The 26,728-nt window shown below is 35.5% G+C and overlaps 1 protein-coding gene across 5 annotated transcripts in view; it reads right to left on the reverse strand.

Moving 5' to 3' along the window:
* The window catches only part of LOC131063011 (uroporphyrinogen-III synthase, chloroplastic), a 142,712-nt gene that overhangs the window by 107,092 nt on the left and 8,892 nt on the right, over positions 1 to 26,728 (reverse strand). For all 5 annotated transcript variants that reach the window (XM_057996770.2, XM_057996769.2, XM_057996767.2 and 2 more), the window contains exon 3: positions 16,820 to 16,907. In XM_057996770.2, the coding sequence (XP_057852753.2) occupies positions 16,820 to 16,907 (88 nt within the window). The remainder of the gene's footprint in view (positions 1 to 16,819; positions 16,908 to 26,728) is intronic.

The following is a 26,728-nucleotide window of genomic DNA, read 5'->3' on the forward strand; positions in this document are numbered from 1 at the left end:
GGATTGTTTTAGATTACCTGAGAGAGAAGTCCATGTTGACTTTGACTTCACTACATCACAAGGTCAAATCAGTGAGAAGAGAGGGCATTATAAGAATACAATTGCTGGAGAATGGTGTTAAGTGCCCAAGAGGAGCAAATTTCAATTGCCAAAGAACTTGCATAAATCCCACTTTTAGGATGAATTTTCAAATATCATCATTTTGTTGCATAGATTGAAGGGCAATGTGAATGCCCATGAATTTGAGGAGTGGATGTTTTTCTTTGTAGAGATCATTTGTGCTCGACAACAATACCTAGATTGGGTAACCCTCATTAGTGACAAGCTACCTTACATGATCTCAAACTTTGTGTTCAATAAGTTTTTCTATGTCTTCCTATCTTTTTAATGCCTTAGAATGTACTAGGCCATGGCCAGGACTTCGACCTATGGAAGTTTTTGATGATCAAATTCAAATATATGACTACTATTAATCTCCAACTAGAAAGAAGCTACAACAAATTCAAAAGGGTAAATGATGTATTCACCATGAAACTGGTCATGGAGCTTCAAGGAGACTTGGCCCAAAGAATATCTCCTAAGGCCATTCAATTGGCAAATAATTATGGCAGACATTTTATTCAGTTTTAGAGGTTCACCTACATTAGTGTAGAGGGTTATGATGGGGGCTTCCCCATAAGTTATCCAAGTATGTAGAGGATACATTTATTCTGAATGAAATTTGTAGACAAGTTGCTAAGGTAAGTAAAAGGTGTGCAGAGAGAATTAAGGCAAGAATCCAATTCCCCAGTGGACTTGGATACAATTTATGCTAGTCACAATCAAACGCTCTTAACATTGAGAGAGACATTGTCAAATACACCACTTACACTTATGGCATGAGGTTCCCATTTGATAGTAAAAACTTTGTAAAAACAATTTGCTGCTTGGACTCGGGTTCCACCATGTCCCTCATATGGAAGACTTATTTGAACTAACCTCCTAACCTTGCAAAGATTTCCCTTGTTTCACTTTCCTCTCTACAATGTTGCCTTTCATTATACTAGGCAAATTGCTTTGATGACTATGAGGTCAGAAAAACAATTGGATGAGAATGACTCTGAGTCAAATTGTGACATTCAAACTAGGATGGGATTTAAATGATGCTTAAGATGATGAATCTGACTTGGTGGTTCAAATCTACACCAATCATATACAAATGCAACCCATTGTACCAATTGATTGGAATCTTGTTGTGACCTTTTTCACACATCGCCCCATTGCAAATGGGAACCCCCTGTTTTTGCTTTTTAGGGTTTTTGTTAGAGTCTCGCAACCCTTCTTGGCACCAATTTTGTTCGTTTTGAATGGTTCGAGTTTTGGAAGTCATAAGTCGGTCTATGCAAACCATGGTCAGAGCAGAGTCTAGACGTCGTCAATGTGCCTAGAAAGGCCAAAGGACAAAGATTGCAATTGATTTGGGTAGATTTGGACAAATTTCTATTTTTGGGAAGTTTTCTTTTTGCTTTTTCCTATTTTTTAGAAAGTTTCGTTTTTGGCATTTTAAGAATGATCCCCGAAATGGCTATTTTTAGAAAGTTTTTCCTATTTTTTAGGGATGCTTGCTTTTCTATTTTTGGAAAGGGGATTGCATTTGTGTCTCTGAGTTACACTAAAAATGATCGTCAAATTCCTCTGAAATTCAAGTTTTATTCGAAAAAGCCAAAGTCCTAGATTTTAGGGATCCAGAGGGATTCAAGGATGAAGAGATATGTGATTTTCAAATTTCAAGGAGATCCGAGTTGAATTGCATAAATTATGAAGATTTTGAATCTGGTTATAAAGGTTCTTAAGTGTCTTCAAGTCCACCCAACAAAGGATGTTCACAAGTGTCATGAACTCCGCCCTTAGCTGATGATAGGGTGCACAGAAATGATGAACTCCGCCTTGACCTTGGTGCACAAGATTCTTGAAGTCCTCTTATCCTTGGTTCCTGATAATCACAAAGTCTGCCCAAGGATATGAAGATGGTTCCTCAGTCAAGCAAAGTCCGCCCTTGATCAACAAGAATGGTGCATATGTTTTAGCAAGTCCGCCCTATGAAGAGGATGTGTAGTGCAAAAGTATGTCAAAGTCCGCCCTCCTACTTGGGAAAGAAACTCACAAAGTCCGCCTCTGATTGAGATAGAAGGTGCACATGTGTCATCAAGTCCACCTATGTATAAGGGGCACAAGCTTGGTCAACCCCGCCCAAGGTAGAAAGTGCATGAGTCTCTTGAACTCCGCCCATGGAGAAGGTGCATGAAGTTAAGGAAATCCGCCATGATAGAAGGTGCAAAGAAGTGATGAAGTCCGCTTTGGAAGGGACTTACCTTGGCATGAAGAGAGAATGAAGCTAATGAACCCCACCTTGAAGAAGTATGCACAAGTGCAAAGGTTTGAGCAAGTCCTCCTCAAGGTGAAAGGAGATGAAGAGCGGTGCAAGGAAATGATAAAGTCTGCCCTACATCACTTGCAAGTGAAAACAAAGCCAATGAAATCTTCATTGAAGTATGAAAAGAGGGAAAGAGTTAAAGAAGCCCACCCAAAGGTTAAAGAAGATGGTAAGTAAGGAGTGCACAACTTTAATGAAGTCTGCCCTACATTGGAAAATTTGATCAGCAAGGAAAGATGTTCTTCCAACTCCGCCCAGCAAGAATGCATTTCAAGTTTACATGGAATGAACTCCTTCAAAGTCCGCCCTCATGAAGGAAATATGTGAGGCAAGATGAGAATGATTCTCACAAAGTCCACCAGCTATATGGAAAAGATTGACAAAATCCGCCTTGCTGTCAAGAAAATCTGCCTAAGTTCGAACTAAGGGAAAGAAAAAGTTTTTAGAAAGTTTCAAATTTTGAGGAAGGAACGAGGATAGAGTTCGATTCATGAACTCAAACTGAAAATAGAAACTTTCTTATAGAACAAAAATTCAAAATTATAACTTTCCTAAGGAGATTAAACTCAACTAAAAATAGAAATGGCAACTTTCTTATTGCATTCAAAGACAGAAATAAATTTGGAATCAAATCCAGTTCAAATTTGGAAAGACCAGCTATGTTGCCAAATGCAAAATTCGAATTACTTTGGAGTTTATACTTATAACAGATCATTCATTCATTTCACTCATTGTGAAAGTTCAAACTTGGAAGAGCAAGACACAAGAGAAGGAGAAGATTTTAAGAGTTTTTGTACAGATTTCAAGAGGATTTCAAAGGTTTTCTAAGGCATCTTCAGAGCTTCAAGAACACATCAGGGATTTTTCTAAGGCATTTACAAGAGGGAGAAGTGAAGATTTTCACACCAAGCATTCATTCTACTCATTTCTTGCCTAATTTCTGAAGGTGACAGGTATTCAAGGCATATTTATTGAGTTTTCAATCTGCTTTTCAAAGTTTTGGAGCATATTTTCAGGGACTTAGTCTGATTTTCACATATTTTCTAGAATTTGAATCTGATTTCAACTTTAATTCACAGTTTTTGGGGACTGAGTTTTCATTTTTAGGTTTCTTAAGGACCAATTTCAATTTCAAATTCTCAAATCAGATCAAGTTCTCTGAGTAATTCCAGATTTCTAAGTAAAACTCTAAGTTTTGAGGAACTGGAAAATCAGAGCTCATTATGCCATCAAACCTTCGAAATTCACATTCAAAATGAGGATTCTAACTTATTTTCTTTAATTTTGGCAGGTTTTGGATAACAACGGAGGGGGAATCATCGCAGAGAACACAAATGGAGTTTCAAGCCAAATTCAGAATTGAAGACAAGTCCACAAGCAAGGTTCGTTCGAGCATAAAGATGGTCAAAATTTGGCTAAGTATGGAAAAAACGATTTCATAGAAAGAAATTCCAAATTCCTCCATTATGGCGAAGTCATAGAGGAATTCTTCTCCAAATTCAAGGCACTTGAAAGAATATCAAAGCATCAAGAAAGAAAAGTTCTCAGACTTGGTGAAAATATAGAAAAGAATTTCAGACTTCTTGGGGAATTTCATCCATAATACCAGACCTATGGAAGCAATCGGGACAACTTCTTGAAGGATTTCATCTCCCAAAGAGTCATAGACAAGCTCCCAATCAGAATCAGATGGTGACAAGAAGGAACAAATTTCCATACTTAGACAATTTTCTTCACACAAATTGGAGAATTCAGGGAAGACATCCAACATGCTGAGGTGGGGCCTTGTCATCTTCCAACCAATCAGATTGTTCCAAGTCAACATGTCCAAGTTCAATGAACCTGACTTATCCACAAAAGCTTCTAGAGGGCACACTTCACAATGCAACAACCTTCTATTTTTATTGTTGGTTCATATTTAGCAAGAAGGACAAGTGTCCCCAAATGTAATTTTCTCATTGGTCTAGGGTTAGTTAGTTGTAACAAACCCTAATTAGAGTTTTGATCTTTCAATCTGGGCCCTTGATCACTGTTCGATCTCGGCCATTCAAACTTTTTGTGTGCCTATATAAGGTTGCCTCGGAGAGTGTGAGGTTTTTGAAATATTGTTGCAAGAAGGTCATTTTCAGATAATACATTACTTGTGTGCTTTTTCTTAAGGCCTTGTAATCTCTTTTATCTGAATGATTAGCAAGGTTTTCAATTTCTTCAACACAATAGTTTAGATTTTATTTCATGTATGTTAGATGAATGCAAGATTTGATAAGTGTTGATTTATGGTGAATCTCCGCTCATACTTTTGATGGACAGATGATTTTTGTTCATTGTGTAAAGTTAGTCTGAGCTTTCCTTTGTGTATGCTCAACTTTCGATCATAAGCACATCCCTTGAAGATTGCATCTACTTTGTGTAGTTGTCTTAAGTGAGGCGAAGCAAAGTGTGGTTTATTGAGTTCACCAAATCAATACCGTCTCTTGAGTTCATAGGAGTACAGTAAACTTTTAAACCCTTGTCTCCTTTTCAATTTTTTTCCATGATCCAAGTCCCAAATGATAGAGCTTCATTGTCTAAACCTTCATTGTGAATTGAACAATCCAAGCGTAAGTCCTTTTGTGTATTACCAGCATATCACAACGCCCATTGAGCTTATCCATACGTCAAGACCTGACAAAAGAAACCTTGGAATCGCCATATGATCTTCTAGCAATCTTAGCATACACGGTGATTTTGTTCAAGAGAGGATAAATTATCTTTGGGTACTTTATTCTAATGTTCGGTATATGATAAAACGTACACCAACAAGTCTCAAAGAGCCCAAAGATCTTGAGACTAGAACTGCCATTGTTCTTAAGAGAACACAAATATGGTTGGAAAAGAAGAAGGCTGAAGCTTCTAAAACACAACCTAAGGGAGGACAAAAAGCAAGATGGCAAGGCAATCCTAGTCAAGTAGGAGCCTCCTCATCTAGCATAGTGCCAACCCTAGCCCAACAAACAGCTGCACCAGGAGGAGGTGGAGATGGAGAAGAGCCTCTAGAGAAAAAAAAAATCTAGAGAAAACATGTGGAGATGGTCCACCAAAGGATAGTGGAGTGGAGGAGCAAGTGGAAAAGGATAAGGAGAAAGGGAAGGAGAAAGATAATGAACAAGAACATGAATGTAATGTCCCCACTTTGAAATAGAATTTAACAATAAATAATAATAATAAAATTAAAATATTAAAAATTAAATTATAATATAAAGAATATAAATAAATATAATTAAGTTAATGATTGGTTAAAAGACATGGAAGGAAAAGTTGTGACTCCCTCAACAATAAGATATAAAAGGAAGAAGAGAACCTCATTTGGGAGGGGAATAACTTGGAAATCAGAAGTGCAGATCTGATAAGTAGTGCAGGTCTGATTGTGAAAGGTTGTGTCCCTTTCAAAGGGCAGAAATAATGAAGAGTTGCACACTTTCAAAGGGTGTTAATGGTGAAGGGGTGTCTCTCTTGCCAAAGGACATACATGATGAAGAGGTATGACCTCTCCCTCACATTGAGAGATATAAAGAAAAAGGAATCAAAGCATCCAGTAACATCATGATGCATCAGATCAAATCAGAACTGTTATTAAGTTACAGGCAGTAACATCCTTGTTCTGGTGATATGCATGGGATGTGTTTAATAAGTATGCTTAATATATGAGGCCCAATAATGTTCTTATGCGGAATTGATAGTAATATTAATATGGACTGCAATATGTATGATAGTCATACGTAATTTCACATATATATATTCATAATACATAAGAAATATTTATACTTATAGTCTAAATCAAGTTATTACTGTCCATATTTAAGAAAATGGGAATGAGATGTTCCAAAGAGGGGCAGTCTAAATCCAAGCAATAGGTTAAGTCCCAAGATAGGCAAGGGCTTGGATCTGTAAACTTCGAGGGAACCTATTTGTAGTTGGTCTCTAAGCGCTTTGGTAACATACGTAAACCCATCTCCCTTAAAACTGAAGTAGTAGCAAGGTCTGATATCTATATTAAGAACTATGAACAATGAAATTAATCATCTAATGAGGATGCTACTTGGGAAAAAGAAGAAGATCTAAAAATGCTTGACGACAAGCAAAGTTGAGACGGAGGGACTGTGATAACCCTCTACTGTATCACCTGATGTAAATCTTATAAAATATCCCAATAATGATAATAGCATTTATTACGGAGTCCAGTAGAAATATATAAAATGAAGAAATCAATTATTAAAATAATGTTAATATATTAAAAGAGGAAATAAATTATTAATTAATGTTAATATATTAAATAAGGTTAATATAAATAAATGATTAAATAATGTTAATATATATTTAATATATTAAAATGATGTTAAATATTAAATGGAATTGAGAAATTATATAAGTTAATTTTATTATATAATATGAATTATATTAAATAGAATTATGATATAACAAAAACGAGGATAGTTAACCCCCCCCCCCTTGAGAAGTGGTGGGACAAGAGTCGCAGCCTGGGCTGCGACCACCGTCACACCCCTTCCTGCGGAAGGGACCCTGTGGTGGGATGCAACCCTTCCCCTCCACAGCATATAAAGGAAGACATCCGCAGAGTAAAGGGGAGGATACGGAGAAAGAGAAAAGGGGAGGAGGGACTGCGGACTGCGAAACAGGTAAGCGAAACTTACATGCCACAGGGGTATATATGTGTGTGGACGTGTGTGCCACACACACACATATATATTAATGATGGTTCTTGTGATAACCCCTACAGTATCACCTGATGTAAAATTATTAAATAATATTAATATACTAGGAGGAAATAAATCATTAAATATTGATTAATTAAATAAGGTTATTATAAAAAAATGATTAAAATGTTAATGTATTTAATATATAAAATAATAAGGGAAAAGTATTATTAAATAAATGATTAAACTGGTAATGTATTTAATATATAAAATAATAAAGAAAAGTATTATTAAGTAAACGATTAAAATGTCAATGTATTTAATAATAAGAAAAGTATTATTAAATCAAAATATTAATACAACGTTATAACTAAAACTACGAACTATGCAAAATACCAAAGGAGTCACCACAACTACCCCCCGCACGAAGTGGTGCGACGGTAATCACAGCCTGGGCTGCGACCACCGTCGCATCCCTTCGTGCAGAAGGGACCCGTGGAGGGATGCAACCCTTCACGGGGTATAAGAGAAGAACATTAGCGCATGGAATGGGAGGCACGGAGAGGATAGGAAAAGATAGGAGTTACAGCGACGTAGACAGAGGAAAGAGTAAAGGAAGAAAATAGCAGAGGCACCACAGGTACGTATATGTGTGCCACACACACACATAAAAATATACTTGTAGTTTTTAATAGTTATATCATTATTATTATAATGTGTAGTTACAGAATTATGTCATCATTATTACAATGTTGTATGTTACAGAATTTTAGCATAATGTTGTATGTCACAAGATTATAATTTAAGTAATAATGATAATATGAATTATAATGATATTGATAATATGAATTGTTATGAAATGTTGTATATCAATGAATGGCAATAATATGATTATATGATGGAGGCTATTGGGAGGAAATCCCTGTGGCCTAATTCAAGGATTATGATAATCCCTAGTAGGCAGATATACTGAATATCTATATGCATATATGTTATGGCTTGGTTGACAAAGTTCATCCAAGAAGAGACAGATCTAGCCGGTCCTCTCTGGTAAACTTGGATGATGAGATGCATCATCCAAGGCAAGGAATTGATCATGGTCTTCCTTGGTATGGCTTGGGTGTAAGAAATTACATCCAAGACAGGAATCGAATTAACCTTCGATTTCCTGGTATGGCTTGGTGTAAGAAATTACATCCAAGACAGGAATCGAATTGACCTTCGATTTCCTGGTATGGCTTGGTGTAAGAAATTACATCCAAGACAAGAATCGAATTGACCTTCGATTTCCTGGTATGGCTTGGAACCAAGATGGGTTCCAAGAAGGCATGCTTCACAGCCGCCTAAGGACATGTCCCGGTACTGCACTCGTATCCTTTTTTTATTTAAATAAGAATTGAAATTAGTATTAATTAAGTAATTGAAGTTTAATTGCAAATTAGATATATATATAAATATTTGTTGTATTCTAACAATCTGTTTTGCAAGATAGTGATCTCTAACTAGTAGGGACATTACAGTGGTATCAGAGCCCTTAATATACCAATCTCTTTGACAGAGTTATAGTACGATAATAATATTGTCTCATGTGTATGTAGCAATAGATATATGTATGTATGCAGCATATTTGTGTGTATATAGGATCAATAATAGTGATTAAGAAATATGTAGATGCAGGCATAAAATATGGATGATAATGAAATATTAAATGTTATAGGAATAACAATAATTTGGCTATGTGATGGAGGTTATTGGGTGGAAAATTCCCTTAGCCTAATTCAGGGATTATGATAATCCCTAGTAGGCAGTATATACTAAGTATTTATATGCATATATGTTAAGGCTTGGGTGTCAAAGGTTCACCCAAGAAGAGACGGATCTGGCCGGTCCTCTCTGTAGACTTGGATGATAAGATGTATCATCCAAGGCAAGGAATTGATCATATATGATGATCTTCCTTGGTAGGCTTGGATGTAAGATGCTACATCCAAGACAGGAATTGAATTATCCATCGATTTTTTGGTAAGGCTTAGAACCATGATGGGTTCCAAGAAGGTGGGCATTACAACCGCCTAAGGACATGTCCCAGTACTGCATTCGTATCCTTTTTATTAAATAAGAATTGAGACTAGTTTTAATTAAGTAATTGAAGTTTAATTGCAAATTAGATTAGTTATATATATATTTGTTGCATTCTAACAGTTTGTTTTGTAGGACAGTGATCTCTAACTAGTAGGGACATTACAAAGAAATTGAGGAAACTAATGTTGATTCTTCTAGCCCATTGCCAGACCCTTCTTAGAATGTGATTGACCAATCTACTCGGAAGGGTAAGAGTCCTTTTCTTTATCATCTGCAGAATGTAACAAAGACTCCTCCATCGAGGGGAACACTTCATTTTTCATTTCATGATTCTTCATCTCAAGTTGTTGGTACTACCTCTTCTCCCTCATGGTTGGAGAATGCATTGTCTAAAAAGAGGAAAACAATACCTGTAAATGTGTAAAATTCCCTCTTTTTTTTTTTGAAATTTTTCCACAATTACGTTCAACACAACACTTGTTATGGTTAGGAAATGAAAACCAAATGCTCCTGAAAGGTAACCCTTCCACTTTCTGATCACCAAGAGCCCAATGTGGGAAGGTGAGAGCATACGGTGACAAGGGGTTTGTTAGCTTTCTAATCCGCTGGAAATTACAATGCAATTACAAAACTGGGCGGCAAGCCAGCCCCTTTCACTTTTCAGCGGGATGAAGAACACAAACTTGGCGATAAACCAGCCAAGGCAACAAAGCATAATAGAACCAAATCACTCTACCGCTTATGCAGCAGAGGACTTTTAAATGAAACTATCACTCAACCGCATATCTCAGCGGGAGGACAATATCACTCAACCACTTGCTCAGTGGGAGGACAAAATTGAATTACAAACATACAGGCGGCTAAGCCATCCTCTTCCACTTGTTCAACAGGAAATACAACATAGAATGAATTGGTCAGTACTATTGAAGCAATTCTTACAATGATAGAAATGTGAAAGGAGATAGAGTGAAGTACATATCTTATGAATTCACTAACACATTCTAACCAATAATACTACTTGCTGTTTTGAAATCAAATACAAGGAAAACGCAGAACCAGCCATCGCGAAACCCACTAAATTGCTTGTAACTCACTCAAAACCTCATAGAATCATGCCAAATCAGAAGCAAATGAAGCATATGACATAAGCAAACAAAACAATACCTCGAAACTGCAAATGAAGAGCACCAACAGAAAGGCACGCATCCCAATGCAATTCTGGAAATGGCGTTTTTGCTGAAAAGTTCGATGTGCAACTAAAAATTGGAGAGTTCTCCAAATGCCACGCCAATATAGGAGACTTATCATCTCTCCGGTACGCTTCCAACGAGCCCTCACCCAGAATGATGCATTCAACACACAGGCAGCTACAAGCAAAATACACTTTCAGTCGGCACACACCAGCAATACCAAAAAAACCAGCAGCATACACAAATCTTCACCAACACACCCAAAAATCACCAAGAAGCTCACAACTACGCACCACAGCTAGGAGTGATGTCTCACACTCGAAACCGGAAGGAAGGATCTAGGAGGTATTCACCCTCGAAGAATGTCTGGAGTCATTCCAACAGCATAACAATATATTTTCTCTAGATACCAAATGAGGAGCCCAACCTCTGTTTATATAGCTTTTCCAATCTGAAATTCAAATGAAACTGCCTCCCAATTTCGCCTCATTCCAATTGCATTTCATTTCATGGTGGACCCAAAGTGGCGCCCACTTTCCCAAGTCAAAATCGCGCCAAGGAGAGGGGCCACGATTTTTGACATTATAATTTCTTTAAAATATAAAGAATGAAGTCTCCCTTTAGTTCTCCAAATAAATCACCCAGACATGACTTAGGAAAAATATTGTATTTTGCACAATTTCCCATAACATCAATAAGTGATAAAATAATTAAATAATAACCTTAGGATAAGGAATAATATTTAATTAAATTGCTTATAGTTCCAGTACTGATTATTAACGGAATCCAAATGAGGCTGAACAATGAGGATCACTGAATTGTGCTGGGACAAGACCAAATCCAGGACTACCAAAAATAGAGTACCCCAAACTGCTACTTACTAAAAATAGTAAGTCATGAAATAATGCTCCAAAAATCGTTATCTTCGCAACCAGAGAAAAAGCTTGGGGAGCTTAGCAACTCTGTACCATCCTGACAGCCAAACCCTAACTTACTAAAAATAGTAAGTTCACATCCTATGCCTGACAAGTTTGGTTGGAACTCCAAGGAACATGGGAACCCTTAATTCATCTTTCCACATAGCCTACGGGTCTCCGGAATAGGCCAATGGACCATTGAATGCAGCATCACAAGGAAGGGGACATTACAAAATGTACCAGTTGATAACATTGTAGGGCGATTGTTGCAAAGGTCCCCAAAGCCCCAAAAATTGAAGACTACTGCAAGGCTGATGGAGGATTGTAGTTCTAGGAACTTGTATGTAGAAATTGTACACCATTTTGTCCAGAAAGAACCTAGTCAGGCTATAGTAGTTGACCATAGTATGATGAAGGTGGATTTGGGGCCTCCAAGTAAAGATGGGGATGTGCACTATTTCCAAGTGACAACTTCCAAATTGGTAGAAAGAACAAAAAGGAGCAAGCCAAATAAGGATGAACTTAAACAAGCTATGGAATTGCTTACAAGCTGCTTGAAGTCATTGATTGACCCATCTCCCCAACCAATTAGTCAAGCCAATTCCTCCTTTGACCCCAACTTTGCAGCTAGGAAAGAGATGATCAATAAAGTGCAAAAAGATAGCTCATATGGAAGAATCACCCAAGAATGGGTTCAAGATTTGAAGGCCAAGGGACCTCCTTTCATTGGACAGTTGAGGAAGGTCTTTAATAATTTAATCTTGCTAAGGAACACTATCAATATAGAGATAGCTAATACAAAACAGGAAGAAATTATATGGCTGCTAACTAACCAAGAGATCAAAGAAATCATAGACATGGGCTTAGAAAAAGCTGCAACAGAATAGGCCATTCAAAGTGTAAATGATACCAGGTGCATGATGCGTACGGAGCATATAAAATGGAAAGATTTGTTTCTCAAACAGAATATAAAGGAGCAAGGTAAGTTGTTGAGGGAATGTAAGCACACCCAAGTTGACATTACCAAAGAATTTTCAGATATAGGATGTCAGCTGAAAGAGAAAGACAATGCTAGTGATGCTACTGCAGATGAGTTGAAGGAAGAATTTTCGAAAGTTATTGATGCATTTTCAAACAAAAAAGCCTTCAACAAAGATAGCCTAAACCAAAGTTTGAAAACTCAAACTTGGTGCAGACTCGACAACCCAAAATAGGATTCGAACTCGAGACTCGGTACAAACTCGGCAAAAAAAAAAACAATAGTTTTACCATTAAAAAAAAGAAATTAATTCATTTAGAGAACATGAAAGCCTAATTTGACTATCAATTTGTCATAATTCAAACATTACACATGTCATATGATCTTCAAACACTCAATATTTGAAATTTCATAATTCATACTCATAGTTTCAAACTTTCAAACATATAACAGCATCATAAATTTATAAATGTTTGCATATAATGATATGTCAAAATGAGAAAAACAACTAGATACAATCTACGTCTTCCTCTTTCCCCTTCTAATGTAACTCAATTTATTAGGCGTTGAACTAAAAGGTACTATAGTATAAAAATGATGATGAATTGTTTCTTCAACATTGTCTTTTTGGATCTCAAATGCTCCTCTTCTCCTCTCCTTTCCTATTTTGGTCAAGATTGGACAAAAAAAGTGTGAAGGAAAAGTCACCTTTTTATGTTTTATTTTACCTCCCTAGCAGCACCCAAGTGGACTCGAGAGTACATGCACAAAACTCGGGAGTTCGAGTTTGGGACTCAAAGAGTCCTGGGGGAGACTCAGATGAGTACTCCCCAGAACTCTTTTAGGATCGCCTCAGGAGCCAATGACAAGTGGACTCGACTAGAGATAGGACTCGGGAGTCTAGAGAGTTCTAGAGAGTTCTAGAGAGCCCTCAAACTATGGCCTAACAAGTTGGCAAGAATTGATTCAATTCTAGCATGGTATGAAAGTCACCCAGCCAACTTCATTGCTAAAATGGATAGCATTTGTGCCAACAAAGCTCTCTAGAAGCTCAGGACCAAAAATGTGGGTATTCCTCAGCATGCAAAGATTCCAGTTGTCATACAAGCATTTTACAAGGCACACGTGGCAACAATGCAACAGGTCCCAGTTGACAGAGAAAATGTGGACCCACCACCTCAGCAATAGTTGCTTATTCATATTTTAAAACTTTAAATTGTTTATAAGTTTTAATTGTATTAAACTTTATTTTACGATTATTTTTAATGAATCAATTTCAAGACTCCTAGAAATTATACTTTGAAAAGCTTTAAATATGTAATTGAAGCACATTCAGGGGTCCGAAATTTTGATCCCCATTACATTGTAGTGTAAGAGTGAGGCACAATCAAAAGAAGGAACAATAAAAAAATTCTCATTTCTGGAGGAGTCTCATTTGTCTGTGTGCATATGAAGTTGAATGTGATGTTTTGATAATGATTTCTAAGTCTGTGAGCTTTGGTAAATATCTAGGTATTGTCTTACTATGTAAATATGATATCCAATTGCATAGCATTCATTTCCTTCCATGTTGTAGTAAAATTTCAATTTGAAGTTACATATCTTTCACTTGTATTTCAATCTGCATTGAGATACTTAGTGATATTCATTTTATTTAAAAGTCTTTCATCTTCAAAACCTCTGCATTGGATGTTCGTTTTGAAATCATTTGTACCAAATCCCACAATCACATTTGTGTAAGGGCTATGAACAAATATTAGTTTTCCTTTTCTACTTTCTGATTAAAAGCATACTTTGTTTTAAAATCTCAAAAATCTAAAAAAGTTTGATCATAGAAGGGAGTTGTACCTTATTCAAAATTCAGAGGGAAGTCGATTGATAATTTACCCTACTGTTTGTTAATTATTTGTCTTCATTTTGGGGCATAATAGATTCATAAAAATCATTATTTTGAGAAGACAAATCTGTTAACCAACACTATATAATAACAATCTTTACTTATTCAAGCTTAATACCATATGCATATCAATTGCACAATAACAACATAAGATGCAACAATTACGCAACACAAGGAGAACACAAGATTTACATGGAAACCCTTATGGGAGAAAACCGCGGAAAAATATTGCTTATATAAATTTTCTTTTACAAACTTTGTAGGCACCAACCCACAAGAGACACCAATCCCCTCAATTCATAGGCACCAACCTACTGGAGGCACCAACTCCCACAGCTAAGCACCAACTTAACAAGAGACACCAATCTCTCCTTTAGGAAGCACCAACTTCAAAAACAAAACTAGGTTCCACCTTGGATGTTGCACCTTCAACAGATGATGGAAATATCTAACTCCATAAAAATCTTCTCCATGACTTGATATATCTTCTATTGATTTCTCCTCCTTGAGTGATCTTTATTAATTCTTCAATGGTCATAGCACTTCAACACGTCTATTGACTATTCTTAACCAAATATTAAATTCACTTCATTCTTCTAAATCTGCATATAAATCTCTTTTATATCTGCATATACTTTTCTTACAATTCTGCCATAAATGTATGTAACTCTCTCATAAGTCTGCCTTGATCATATATATATCAATTCTTCTAATCATATAAGGCTGCTGGTGTACATATGATATAATCTTCTAATCTCCACCCTCTATTCTTCTTCACAAGTCATACCCACATCTTATATCTCTCTGTCTTCATGAAAAGATGCAACTCTTAGGAAAGAGACAACCCTTTGAATGGGTATGTTCTTTGGTAAAAAAAATCTAAATACTAATCGCTGCCTTTGAACATTTTATTCATCTTCATATATTTACTGTCATCTTTATATGTATTTTTATTTTTTTATCACCCACTTAACATATTTCTTATGCCAATATATATCTTCATATTCCTATGAAGAGATGCGATCCTTCTTAAAGGAGATGACCACTTGAATAGTAATGACTTCTCGTTAAAAAACTGCTATAAATCTGTTCACAAATCTGCTATAATATTGCCCATAGATCTGCTATAATGTCTACCTTTGAATTCACTCTAACACTCCTCACAATTCCTTTATAAAATATGCATATATGCTCCTTAAGATCTACTCTTCATATGCTGGAATCTGCTGTTATACTCAGAAAACATGCTCTTATTAAATGGACTTATTTTTCATTTTCTTCTTTTAAATCTGCATAAACTCCTCTTCATAAATGCTTCACAAATCCACATGTCCTTCCAGATCTACAATATTCTTCATATTTCCTTCATAATTTTGCTCTTATTCAGTTATTCCTCTTCAAGGGTCTGTTCTTAAAATCTGAATGATATTCTTTTCTTGCTACTCACTCATCTTCTTCTCCACATTTCACTATCACCTTTTATATCTACATATCCCTATGCCTCTTCATGAAACGAGACATCTCTTTGAGTGAATATTATTGCTTTAAGAATGTCCCAAAAGGAGACAGTAACACACAATACAATATACCAAGATATATTAATGTAACACAGATTTCTATCATATTCCTCTCCAATCCAATGTGTCCCATATGTGCTGCAAGTTTACAATATAAAGAGTTTGCGGTTGGTTAGGCCATCAACCGCCAGGCAACTAACTACCCCGTAGATATAACTTAATACTATTGTTTTCTTTTAAAGCATTACAAAAAGCCTTATTTACTAATTAACCGGCTTACAAAAAGGAAGAGAGGGAAATAGAGAGGAGACAAAGGTTTCATGGATATAATAAGTACTCATTACATCATTCACTTATCACTTAATTGCTTGTTTACAATAGATGACAAAACCCTGCTTAACTATAGATCTCCCACTAATGTAAGTGTTAAGTGACCATGGTCCTACTTTAAATGGCTTAAGGTGCCACTCAATCTTACTATACACCCACAAGGTATACACACATTTATAGATGTACAACACCAGCTTGGTGCCTCGTGGGAACTATAGCCATATATTAATGAAACATTGGGAAGTTGGGTACCAGATGTGCATTTAACACCAACACAAACAACCATAAGATATAACCCTATTTACCATGGGCATCTAACTATGGTTATTTATACCATTCTAAGAGAGCTCCTGCATAAAATAAATGGATATAACATTCCTGATTTCATTCTAATACATTGAACTTTCAATTTTATAAGGTGCTATCTAGCTTATTTAAGGAGAAGAAAATGAGTTTCGATCTAATAGTATTTCTAGGACATTAGAAATTGAATTTAACAATTACTAATTTAGCTTTGCCACATTAATATTTGCTCTTGGATAATGTTTTTATTTAAAAAATTTGAACACGTTGCTTGGGATCTCTTTCTTCCAGCATTTTTCTACAAAACAAAAAGTCAAGGCACTAAAGTGATAATTCAGTTACAAAGATTATAGGCTCAAGTAATCTCAAAGATAAACACAACTCTGGTTCTAACAACAAAATGCAGCTTTATAGCAATGATTCCAGATAACTTTCAATAGTCCTCTATATATTTGGTCATTATATCCAAGTAATAAAGATTGCATGCAGAAGGGTACCACAAAGAATGCTAGGAAGCCTCTTTAAGTCAGGGCCTTCTATGTGTTTAACAAGTGGAAGCTCCAAACAAGATATCCCTTGGTTCCCCTGCAACAAAAATGATACTATAGTCTAAGGGCATATACAACAGAAGCCACCAAAATAAGTTGACAATAATTTAATGTCCTCTAAAGAATGTGTACATTGCACATATAAGTTTGCACACTCGACAAAAGCCATCAACATACACATAGTTACAATGTGACTAATCTTCCACTGGTTGTATTTCGAGAGATTGTCTTTTTTAAACCGATTTTAATGTTCCTGCATAGAACTTGCAATTTTAGATTCCTTGAGCTTCCCAGATTAATCCCATGACAAATTATATTTGTTAGTCCATCACAAATTACTTTTATTTTCCAGTTTCCTTGTTGATGTGCTATTCTTTAGTTGTTATTCCTTGTATTGTAAGCAACACTAGTTAGTTCCAGACACGAAAATCTATGACAAGGGTGAATAAGATCAAGTTCAAACTCCTTTCACATAAAGGAAAATGATAAATTTTCTGTGTTAACGCCAATTTGCCATTAAAATCTATCCCATGTATAAAATAGAACTATAACTAACTAAAATTAAAGAGAAAGTAGACCATCAAGGTTGTAGGATGGTATACAGGCCCAGAACATTTTAGCTTAGTCCCTTTGTATAAGATGCAAAAATTCAATATGTAAGGCATAAATGGAAATAAGCAACAATAGGTTGTAATGATGTCCACAGAATTGCTGAACAGAGACTATACAAGAAGAATAAATGAAGCAAATAAGTGAGAATGTTTAAGCCACCATTTGCAAGGATCAAGAATTAGAAGATTACTACATGATAGAAAGAGATGGAACATCTGAGAAATGAAGGGTCCTCAGATGAGTGCTATAAAGATATTCAGCCTTAACTTGGTTTAAGCCATTGTTTGGAAAAATCAAGAAATTTACTATGTAATAATCCCATTTGATATTTTTTTAAATATAACAAACCCTAGCCCACAATAACTAATTGCACAATTAAACATAAATATGAAATCATCCCTAAAATTGTAGCTTAACACTTTATTATCTAATTCATATATAATATTTAGAATATAGCTCAGAAAAGACCAGATTTATCTTCTGCAGCAGCTGCTAATTTATCTCTAAATCTACAGTGATCTACTTCTTAATGAAATGCCTCCAAATCTACCTGATATCCACCTTAGAATGCCACAACCTGCTGCTTAGTGAGAGGACATTTTAATTCAAACGAAGATTAATCGAATTTGCACAACGGTGATGTTCATGTGAAACCTCTCTAAGGAATTGTGGGTTTTCGTCTTCCAATTCTAAATCTAGAGGGTTTTTTTGTCCTCAGATTAATTTAACAGTAGTTCCATGCTCCACAAGAAGTGGAAATCAGATACTAAATGTTTTTCTATGCTCCCCCAAGTTTTCAAGACAGGGTCAGCAAGGAATGGCAGGGAATGGATAAAAGTGTTTCCAAGAAAAAAAAATTAAGGCCGTGTTTCAGTGGACAGAAGGGAGCAGCTATTAAAAAATAGGGACAATTTTAAAATATAATAAAATTTCAAATATTCATATGATAACATTGATCAAGCATTAATCAATATCTGGTGGGCAGCAAGTTTATATGAGGATTGATCATAATAGCCTCAAGTATTTCATGGAGCAAAAGGGATTAAATGGAAGACAACAACGTTGGGTGAGTAAGCTCCAAGGATACGAAAGTTGACATTGAATTTGTCAAAGGAAAAAATAATGTTGATCCTGATGCATTATGTAGAAACCCTTCATTTTGCTCACTTTAGAAATTTCAGCCTCTTGGAAGGATCACCTACTAGTGAAGTGACATTAGTGAAGAACCTGATTTTTAAGGCAGTTCGCCCCTCTCCAGGCAGGCCGAACTTTGCTGAAGTGACATTGGGAAGCATGCATTAAATTTTTAAGGTTGTTTGGCTTAGTTGTTGGTTGGAACTTGGGCATCCCCTTCCTAGCTGTTATTCGCCACTGTAATGTCCCTTTCCGCCCAGCTCAATAATATATACCATTGCCAACCTATTTTATTCCCATAGGCTAAGGCATATAATAATAAAGGGAATAAATTAATAATTAATAAAGGGTGGTCTTTGAATTTTAAGTTTATAGGATATTCCTAATTAATTATAACTAGGGGACCACTTCATTAATAAGCCAGGTGGCTAAGCATTTTGGGTGATTTAATTATTATATGCCTAAGTCAAGACTTTAATGAAAAGGGCGACTTATTTATCTTGAGCAGCTAATGAACAATTACATGGACCGTCATAAATGAACAATTTTCAGACTTCTGAAGACTCAAGGACTGCAACTATACTTATGCATTCACACTGAGAATTTTCAATGAAAGCTACTCGTAAATGAACCTGATAATGATGCCTTGAAGAAGAAAGCAATATCCAATGTCCAAGACCCTCTAATGTGCCAAATCGGTCTTCTTCCAAAATCGCCCTTGCTGTTGCAATGTGAAGTCTGAGATCTCAATGAATGGCAGCCAAAAGCACTTCAAACCTCCACCAATAGGATCGCCTTCAATGCTGAGATGTATCGCTACTTTCAATGTAGAGTTTGGAAGACAAATCGACAAGCTAGAGGCAAATACGATGGGCCATGGCAGCCTACGCTCGGTTCTGATTTTAATTCATAAGTGGCCGATTCTTCACCAATCCTCCTTTAAATTGTCATAAAAAGAATCGTCTAAGTCTCTTATTAAAATCGCTGACCTCCATATGAAACTTCAATGCTTCAATGATGCACAATGAGCAAAATCAGGGGTTAGGAATATGCGGATCGGTCTTTGTAAACTTACAACAATGGCGCTCTTCCTGATTTTGTATTTTATGTCTATGCAACCAGTTTATGCCGATGGCACTTGCTCACTTGAGTGATCCAACAAGGATATAAATAAAATAAAAATGGTCCCACTTTCTCTAATGAGTATGGGTTCCTTATTAATATCTTATAATCCTGAGTAGTTACATCTCTTTATTTGGAACAGACACATCCTTCTCTTAATCGTGGCTCTCCGTGAATATTAATCGCATCCCTTAGTAGGAAAATAAGTTATTAATAGATGATGGTTTGTTAAGGTCTTAACCTAAATGTATAAACTATTGGTTATTTATTCTTCAACCCTTAATCGGATCTTTAATCAGCGATGATGATAGTGAGCAAATCGCATGTCTTTACATCTTTTGCTAATCGGTATAACTAATTCCTCCTTCCATTTAGAACAGTCAAGCATTAACACGTCTAAAAGACTAAGTTAATCACGTTTTAACAAAGAGTCAATTCATATTTAATCATAACATAGAACTGATTTATATATTAACCAATTCATATATATTAAGCATTACATAGAATCGATTCATATTAATTATCTCATAGAATCGAATCATATAATAGTTGATTCATATACTTAATACAATGTTATTAATTAGTGAACTAAGTTGACTCGGTCAGTGTAATATATTCAATATATCTATTTTATGTTTTAATGGTAAAACTTCTTTAATAGTTAATATAATATTAATAATTGAAATATGAATGTTACATTAAAATAAAACAATAATAAATATTAATAATCATATATTAAAGGAAAATCATGAAGTCTCATAAATGAGACGATTTTCCAATATTATTAAATGTTAATTAATAAATGTTTTAATTATCGTCTTTATTTAATCCCATGTCCAAAGAGGGGTTATGACAGTCCGCCCTTCCCGAATTTGCTTGTCCTCAAGCAAATGTTTATTTTAATTTCCTCAACTAAGCCCTCTACCAACATGAGTTAAACAACACAGAGCATATACATGGGAAACACGAAGCATACACGTGGAAGGCACAGAGCATACACATGGAAAACACGAAGCATACATATATGCAAACACGGAGTATACATGTGAATACACATATTGTGAAATTTCCTTCTTGTTATGAGTAAATACACCAATCAACACTAGCTTGATGCAAAAACATAAACACTAAAATCTAGTTTGTGATCTCAGGTAGAGTATTTAAGAATTTCAAATGGAGTAAATGTAATGAGTCTGATTAGTCATATCGACAAAGAGGATAGATAGCACAATGTTTGGATACTTCCCTCAAGTATTAATTAAATGGACTATGCTTAACTCCCTATTCGCCATCAATGAAAGAGGAAAGATTTAGATACAACGAGACACCTGTAGCGCTTATCAGGCCCAAGAGCGGTACACTCCCCCTTGGCCCAACTGATGGCAGACTTTCAGTCATCCACACCGGGTTGCCTACCTGACAGAGGCCTAGTTTCTGCTGACCTCATTGTTCTATCTCTCTCCCACACTAGTGGTGAATGTGAAGTCTACATCTATTATTAGTCAATTTCTTTAAGATTATACTGTTATCAATGAGATAATTCCATACTTATTCCCTAGTGAGACCAAGGAGAAGTAGGTGCAATAGGATGCCTGTAGCGCTTATCAGGCCCAAGAGCGGTACACTCCCCCTTGGCCCAACTTGTGGCAGATTTTTGGTCATCCACAATGGGTTGCCTACCTGACACGGGCCTAGTTCCTGCTATCCCATGGCCCTATTCCCTTGTACCTTACTAGGTTTGGGTATGCAATTTATCCATTCATCATAATTTACCCATGGTTTCTTTATGGGACTAATCCTTGTGATCTTAAAATCACATTAATAATGCAATTCAATACTGACTTGTAATTTCACTAAATATTTGTGTATGCATTAGCCTTCTCCGTATTCAACTCCTCAGTGAGATCAAAGGATTTAGACGCAATGAGACGCCCGTAGCGCTTATCAGGCCCAAGAGTGGTTTACTCCCCTTGGCCTCACTAATGGCAGACCTACAGTCGCCATAGCGGGTGATGTACCTGACAGAGGCCTAGTTTCTGCTGACCTCATTGCTCTACCCCATTTCCTCACTAATGGTCCATATGGAATTTATGATTAATTTATTCTCAATTTAAATGCCAGCTTATTTGTCATTATTATTATTTTTTTTTTTTTTTTGTCATATATATATTAAGTATTTTAAATGCCACATGGATATGCCTAGTTATCCACTATCCTAATTTGAATTACCCTGAAGTCATACCCATTCAATATCTATTTTGGCTGATTATAATATATTTTAAATTCATCTTACGAGATGGGACCCTCGTTGCTTATCGGTCATGGTATTTGCCTCTGTTTATTGACTAGAATAATTGGTTGATTCACTCTTACCCTATCATGGCTCTGATACCATTTGTAATGTCCCTTTCCGCCCAGCTCAATAATATATACCATTGCCAACCTATTTTATTCCCATAGGCTAAGACATATAATAATAAAGGGAATAAATTAATAATTAATAAAGGGTGGTCTTTGAATTTTAAGTTTATAGGATATTCCTAATTAATTATAACTAGGGGACCACTTCATTAATAAGCCAGGTGGCTAAGCTTTTTGGGTGATTTAATTATTATATGCCTAAGTCAAGACTTTAATGAAAAGGGCGACTTATTTATCTTGAGCAGCTAATGAACAATTACATGGACCGTCATAAATGAACAATTTTCAGACTTCTGAAGACTCAAGGACTGCAACTATACTTATGCATTCACAGTGAGAATTTACAATGAAAGCTACTCGTAAATGAACCTAATAATGACGCCTTGAAGAAGAAAGCAATATCCAATGTCCAAGACCCTCTAATGTGACAAATTGGTCTTCTTCCAAAATCGCCCTTGCTGTTGCAATGTGAAGTCTGAGATCTCAATGAATGGCAGCCAAAAGCACTTCAAACCTCCACCAATAGGATCGCCTTCAATGCTGAGATGTATCGCTACTTTCAATGTAGAGTTTGGAAGACAAATCAACAAGCTAGAGGCAAATACGATGGGCCATGGCAGCCTACGCTCGGTTCTGATTTTAATTCATAAGTGGCCGACTCTTCACCAATCCTCCTTTAAATTGTCATAAAAAGAATCGTCTAAGTCTCTTATTAAAATCGCTGACCTCCATATGAAACTTCAATGCTTCAATGATGCACAATGAGCAAAATAAAGGGTTAGGAATATGCGGATCGGTCTTTGTAAACTTAAAACAATGGCGCTCTTCCTGATTTTGTATTTTATGTCTATGCAACCAGTTTATGCCGATGGCACTTGCTCACTTGAGTGATCCAACAAGGATATAAATAAAATAAAAATGGTCCCCCCTTCTCTAATGAGTATGGGTTCCTTATTAATATCTTATAATCCTGAGTAGTTACATCTCTTTATTTGGAACAGACACATCCTTCTCTTAATCGTGGCTCTCCGTGAATATTAATCGCATCCCTTAGTAGGAAAATAAGTTATTAATAGATGATGGTTTGTTAAGGTCTTAACCTAAATGTATAAACTATTGGTTATTTATTCTTCAACCCTTAATCGGATCTTTAATTAGCGATGATGATAGTGAGCAAATCGCATGTCTTTACATCTTTTGCTAATCGGTATAACTAATTCCTCCTTCCATTTAGAACGGTCAAGCATTAACACGTCTAAAAGACTAAGTTAATCACGTTTTAACAAAGAGTCAATTCATATTTAATCATAACATAGAACTGATTTATATATTAACCAATTCATATATATTAAGCATTACATAGAATCGATTCATATTAATTATCTCATAGAATCGAATCATATAATAGTTGATTCATATACTTAATACAAGGTATATTAATTAGTGAACTAAGTTGACTCGGTCAATGTAATATATTCAATATATCTATTTTATGTTTTAATGGTAAAACTTCTTTAATAGTTAATATAATATTAATAATTGAAATATGAACGTTACATTAAAATAAAACAATAATAATCATAACAAATAATAAATATTAATAATCATATATTAAAGGAAAATCATGAAGTCTCATAAATGAGACGATTTTCCAATATTATTAAATGTTAATTAATAAATGTTTTAATTATCGTCTTTACTTAATCCCATGTCCAAAGAGGGGTTATGACAGCCACTGATTTGGAGCCATTCGGAGGTGTTTTGAAGGAGATATGGACTTCACAGTGCTGCTGGTCTGATTTTTGGTAATGCTGATATGCTATATCAGATTTGGTAAAGTGTTCATTTTGGCTTGTATTTTCCAGTTTTCTTGTTTGTAGCAACTTGGAGTAACTTCTTATACCTATTAGAGATTGGAGTTTTAATGTACTGACAGTATCTTGTAGAGTTGCTCATTGTAAGGCTATATTCAGTAGTACTAAAACAGTCCATTTCATACTGCATTATACTTTCTTGTATTGCCCATTGCATAAGTGGAAGAGACTGGCTTCGCCGCCTATTTCTATTTCATATCGTACTCCTGTCCTCCCGCTGAATAAGTGGTTGAGTGATAGTTTTGTTATTTCTAATCCTCCTGTGCAAAAGTGATTGAGTGATAGTTTTGTTATTCCTAGTCCTCCTGCTGAAAAGTGGTAGAGTGATTGTCATTTGCTTAATCTCAGTCTTCTTGGCTTTGTTATTGACTGGTTATACCGCCAAGTAGTAGTTTAATTTTCAGTATTTCTTTATCCCGCTGAAAGTGGAAGTGGCTGGTCTAACCGCCAATATGTATTGCTCTCAATATTTCATCTTGGTAACGCTAATGGATGAAATTATTGTGTTTGAAAATTGAAAAAAACTGAGGGTGACATTACACAAAGGGGGAAAAGTTGAGTAAGGGGAACCATTATAGTTAGGGGGAGTATTTCAATCAGCCTATTGCATTCAAAAAAACATTTTTACAAGGTTGCCATCAACAACAAAGGGGAAGATTGTTGAATTAATTGTAATTGATGTCAAAGGACAGATGTTTATTAAAAGTAGAAATTTAAGGAGTAGAGACATTATATATATAAGGAGCACATTTAAATAAATAGGAGAAAATATTAAATATAATGCAAAGCCAATTAGAGGCCAACCCCCTCTCCTTTGTGGCTTTTTAAAATTAAAATAGAATGTTTACAAGAGGGCCAACCCCCTAGAGATGGGTGCCCTATCTTAGGAAATAAATAAAAAATATAATAAACATTTGTTCATGTTGCTGGCCGACCTTGTTAAGGAAATAAAATAATATATATATATATATATGCTGGCCGACCCGGTTTAATGGAGGTGACTGTTGGATAAGGGGCATATTGGAGATGTAAAAATTGAGGATTGTTGAGGATAGTTTAACCACCAATTCATTGAATATCAATTGTATTTCCAAAGCAGATCTACAGCAAAGAAGAGCAGATTTTGAGAGCAAAATTTATGAGAATAATTTGTCTCGTGCTTGTTGGAGTATCTATCGTGAATTTATGCAGGATTCATTAAAGCTTGTTGTGAAGACATTTCAGATTTGTGAGCATATTTTTGAAGAACATATTGCAAACCTTAGTGAAGATTAAAGAGCAGAAATTCAAGGCAGATTTATGTGAAGGAGTGGGCAGAATTTTTTAAGGCCTTGAAGGGATCTAGAGCAGATCCAAAACATCATAATCACTTTGCTTTTTGAAGGTCGGTGCCTTCTATTTTGCAAGTTCAAGATATTGGAGCCTCTCACTCACAGAGATCGGTGTCTCTTGCTAAGTCGATGCTCAGTGGAGGGGATTGGTGTCGCTTGTGCGTTGGTGCCTACGAAGTTGTAAAAAGTTTTCTATAAAAAGCAATATTTTGCTGTGGTATTCTCCCATAAGAGTTTTCATGTAAAATCGCGTGTGCATCTTGTGTTCTAATTTGCTAGATCTTACTTGTGTGGATGTTTTGATTATTGCTCATGAATCTACGATTGCTAAAGTTATCAATTGAAAAAGTTGTTCTTACACTGATTCAGCCCCTCACTCTCAGTATAAGTGTGTGTAATGTCCCCTAATTAGTTATACTCTAAATTATGTTGAATTTGCCCAAATCTAAAATAGGTAATTAAATTTTATGGGAGTAACTTTGCTTACTGTTTTCCTGCAACACAAAATTAGAGAACATATATGAAGTAGTTCTTATAAACTGAAACATATGCTAATGAATTATATTGAATGATATCAATTTTTGATGTATTAATTACCATTAATATTATACTTGTTAGATAAAATCAGATTACTATATTTGTTAGATAAAATCAAATTGTTATATAAAATCAGATTGTAGGTTAGTTGCCATTCTTTATTATCCAATTTCTTAGTGCGCTAGGGTATGCTAGTTGGATAGGGTGTCCAAGAGATCCTCCATCCTAGGTCCAAGAGCAGATGCTACATCCCTCTTGGCTCCATACGACAGGTGTTAAGCATCCATCATGGAGTGGCGTACCCAGTGAGGTGTCCTATTGCCGTTCCCCTCACCACAACCACCTCCTCTCTTAAACCCAAGAGCAGATGCTTCATCCCTCTTGGCTCCATGTGGCAGGGATTAGGCATCCACTATGGAGTGTTGTACCTAAGAGAGGGTCCCATATTAAGTAGTAATATGCAGTTGATATGATTGATCAACTAAACAATCTCATATAGATTATAAGTTCCATTGTAGAGTTATATCAGTTTACTGTTAGTATCATCATATTTATCACAGCCTTTATATTGTCAGTGTTAGCTTAGATTACTGTGTTATGTCAGATTTTGTACTAGTCTTTAGATTCCACTTATTATCAGCTTTATATAATAAAATTAGATACATTCCATTATATTATATTACCACTTTTAATGTTGACAGCATTATAGAATTCATCTTCATCACACTCATATTCCTCATTATGACATTATATTTGATTATGTTCATTAATTGATTTCAGTATTAAATTATATTTACTGATCATTTATCAGATGATTGATTGCATTA

Source organism: Cryptomeria japonica, chromosome 2 (genome assembly GCF_030272615.1).
Source record: "Cryptomeria japonica chromosome 2, Sugi_1.0, whole genome shotgun sequence".
NCBI lineage: Eukaryota > Viridiplantae > Streptophyta > Pinopsida > Cupressales > Cupressaceae > Cryptomeria > Cryptomeria japonica.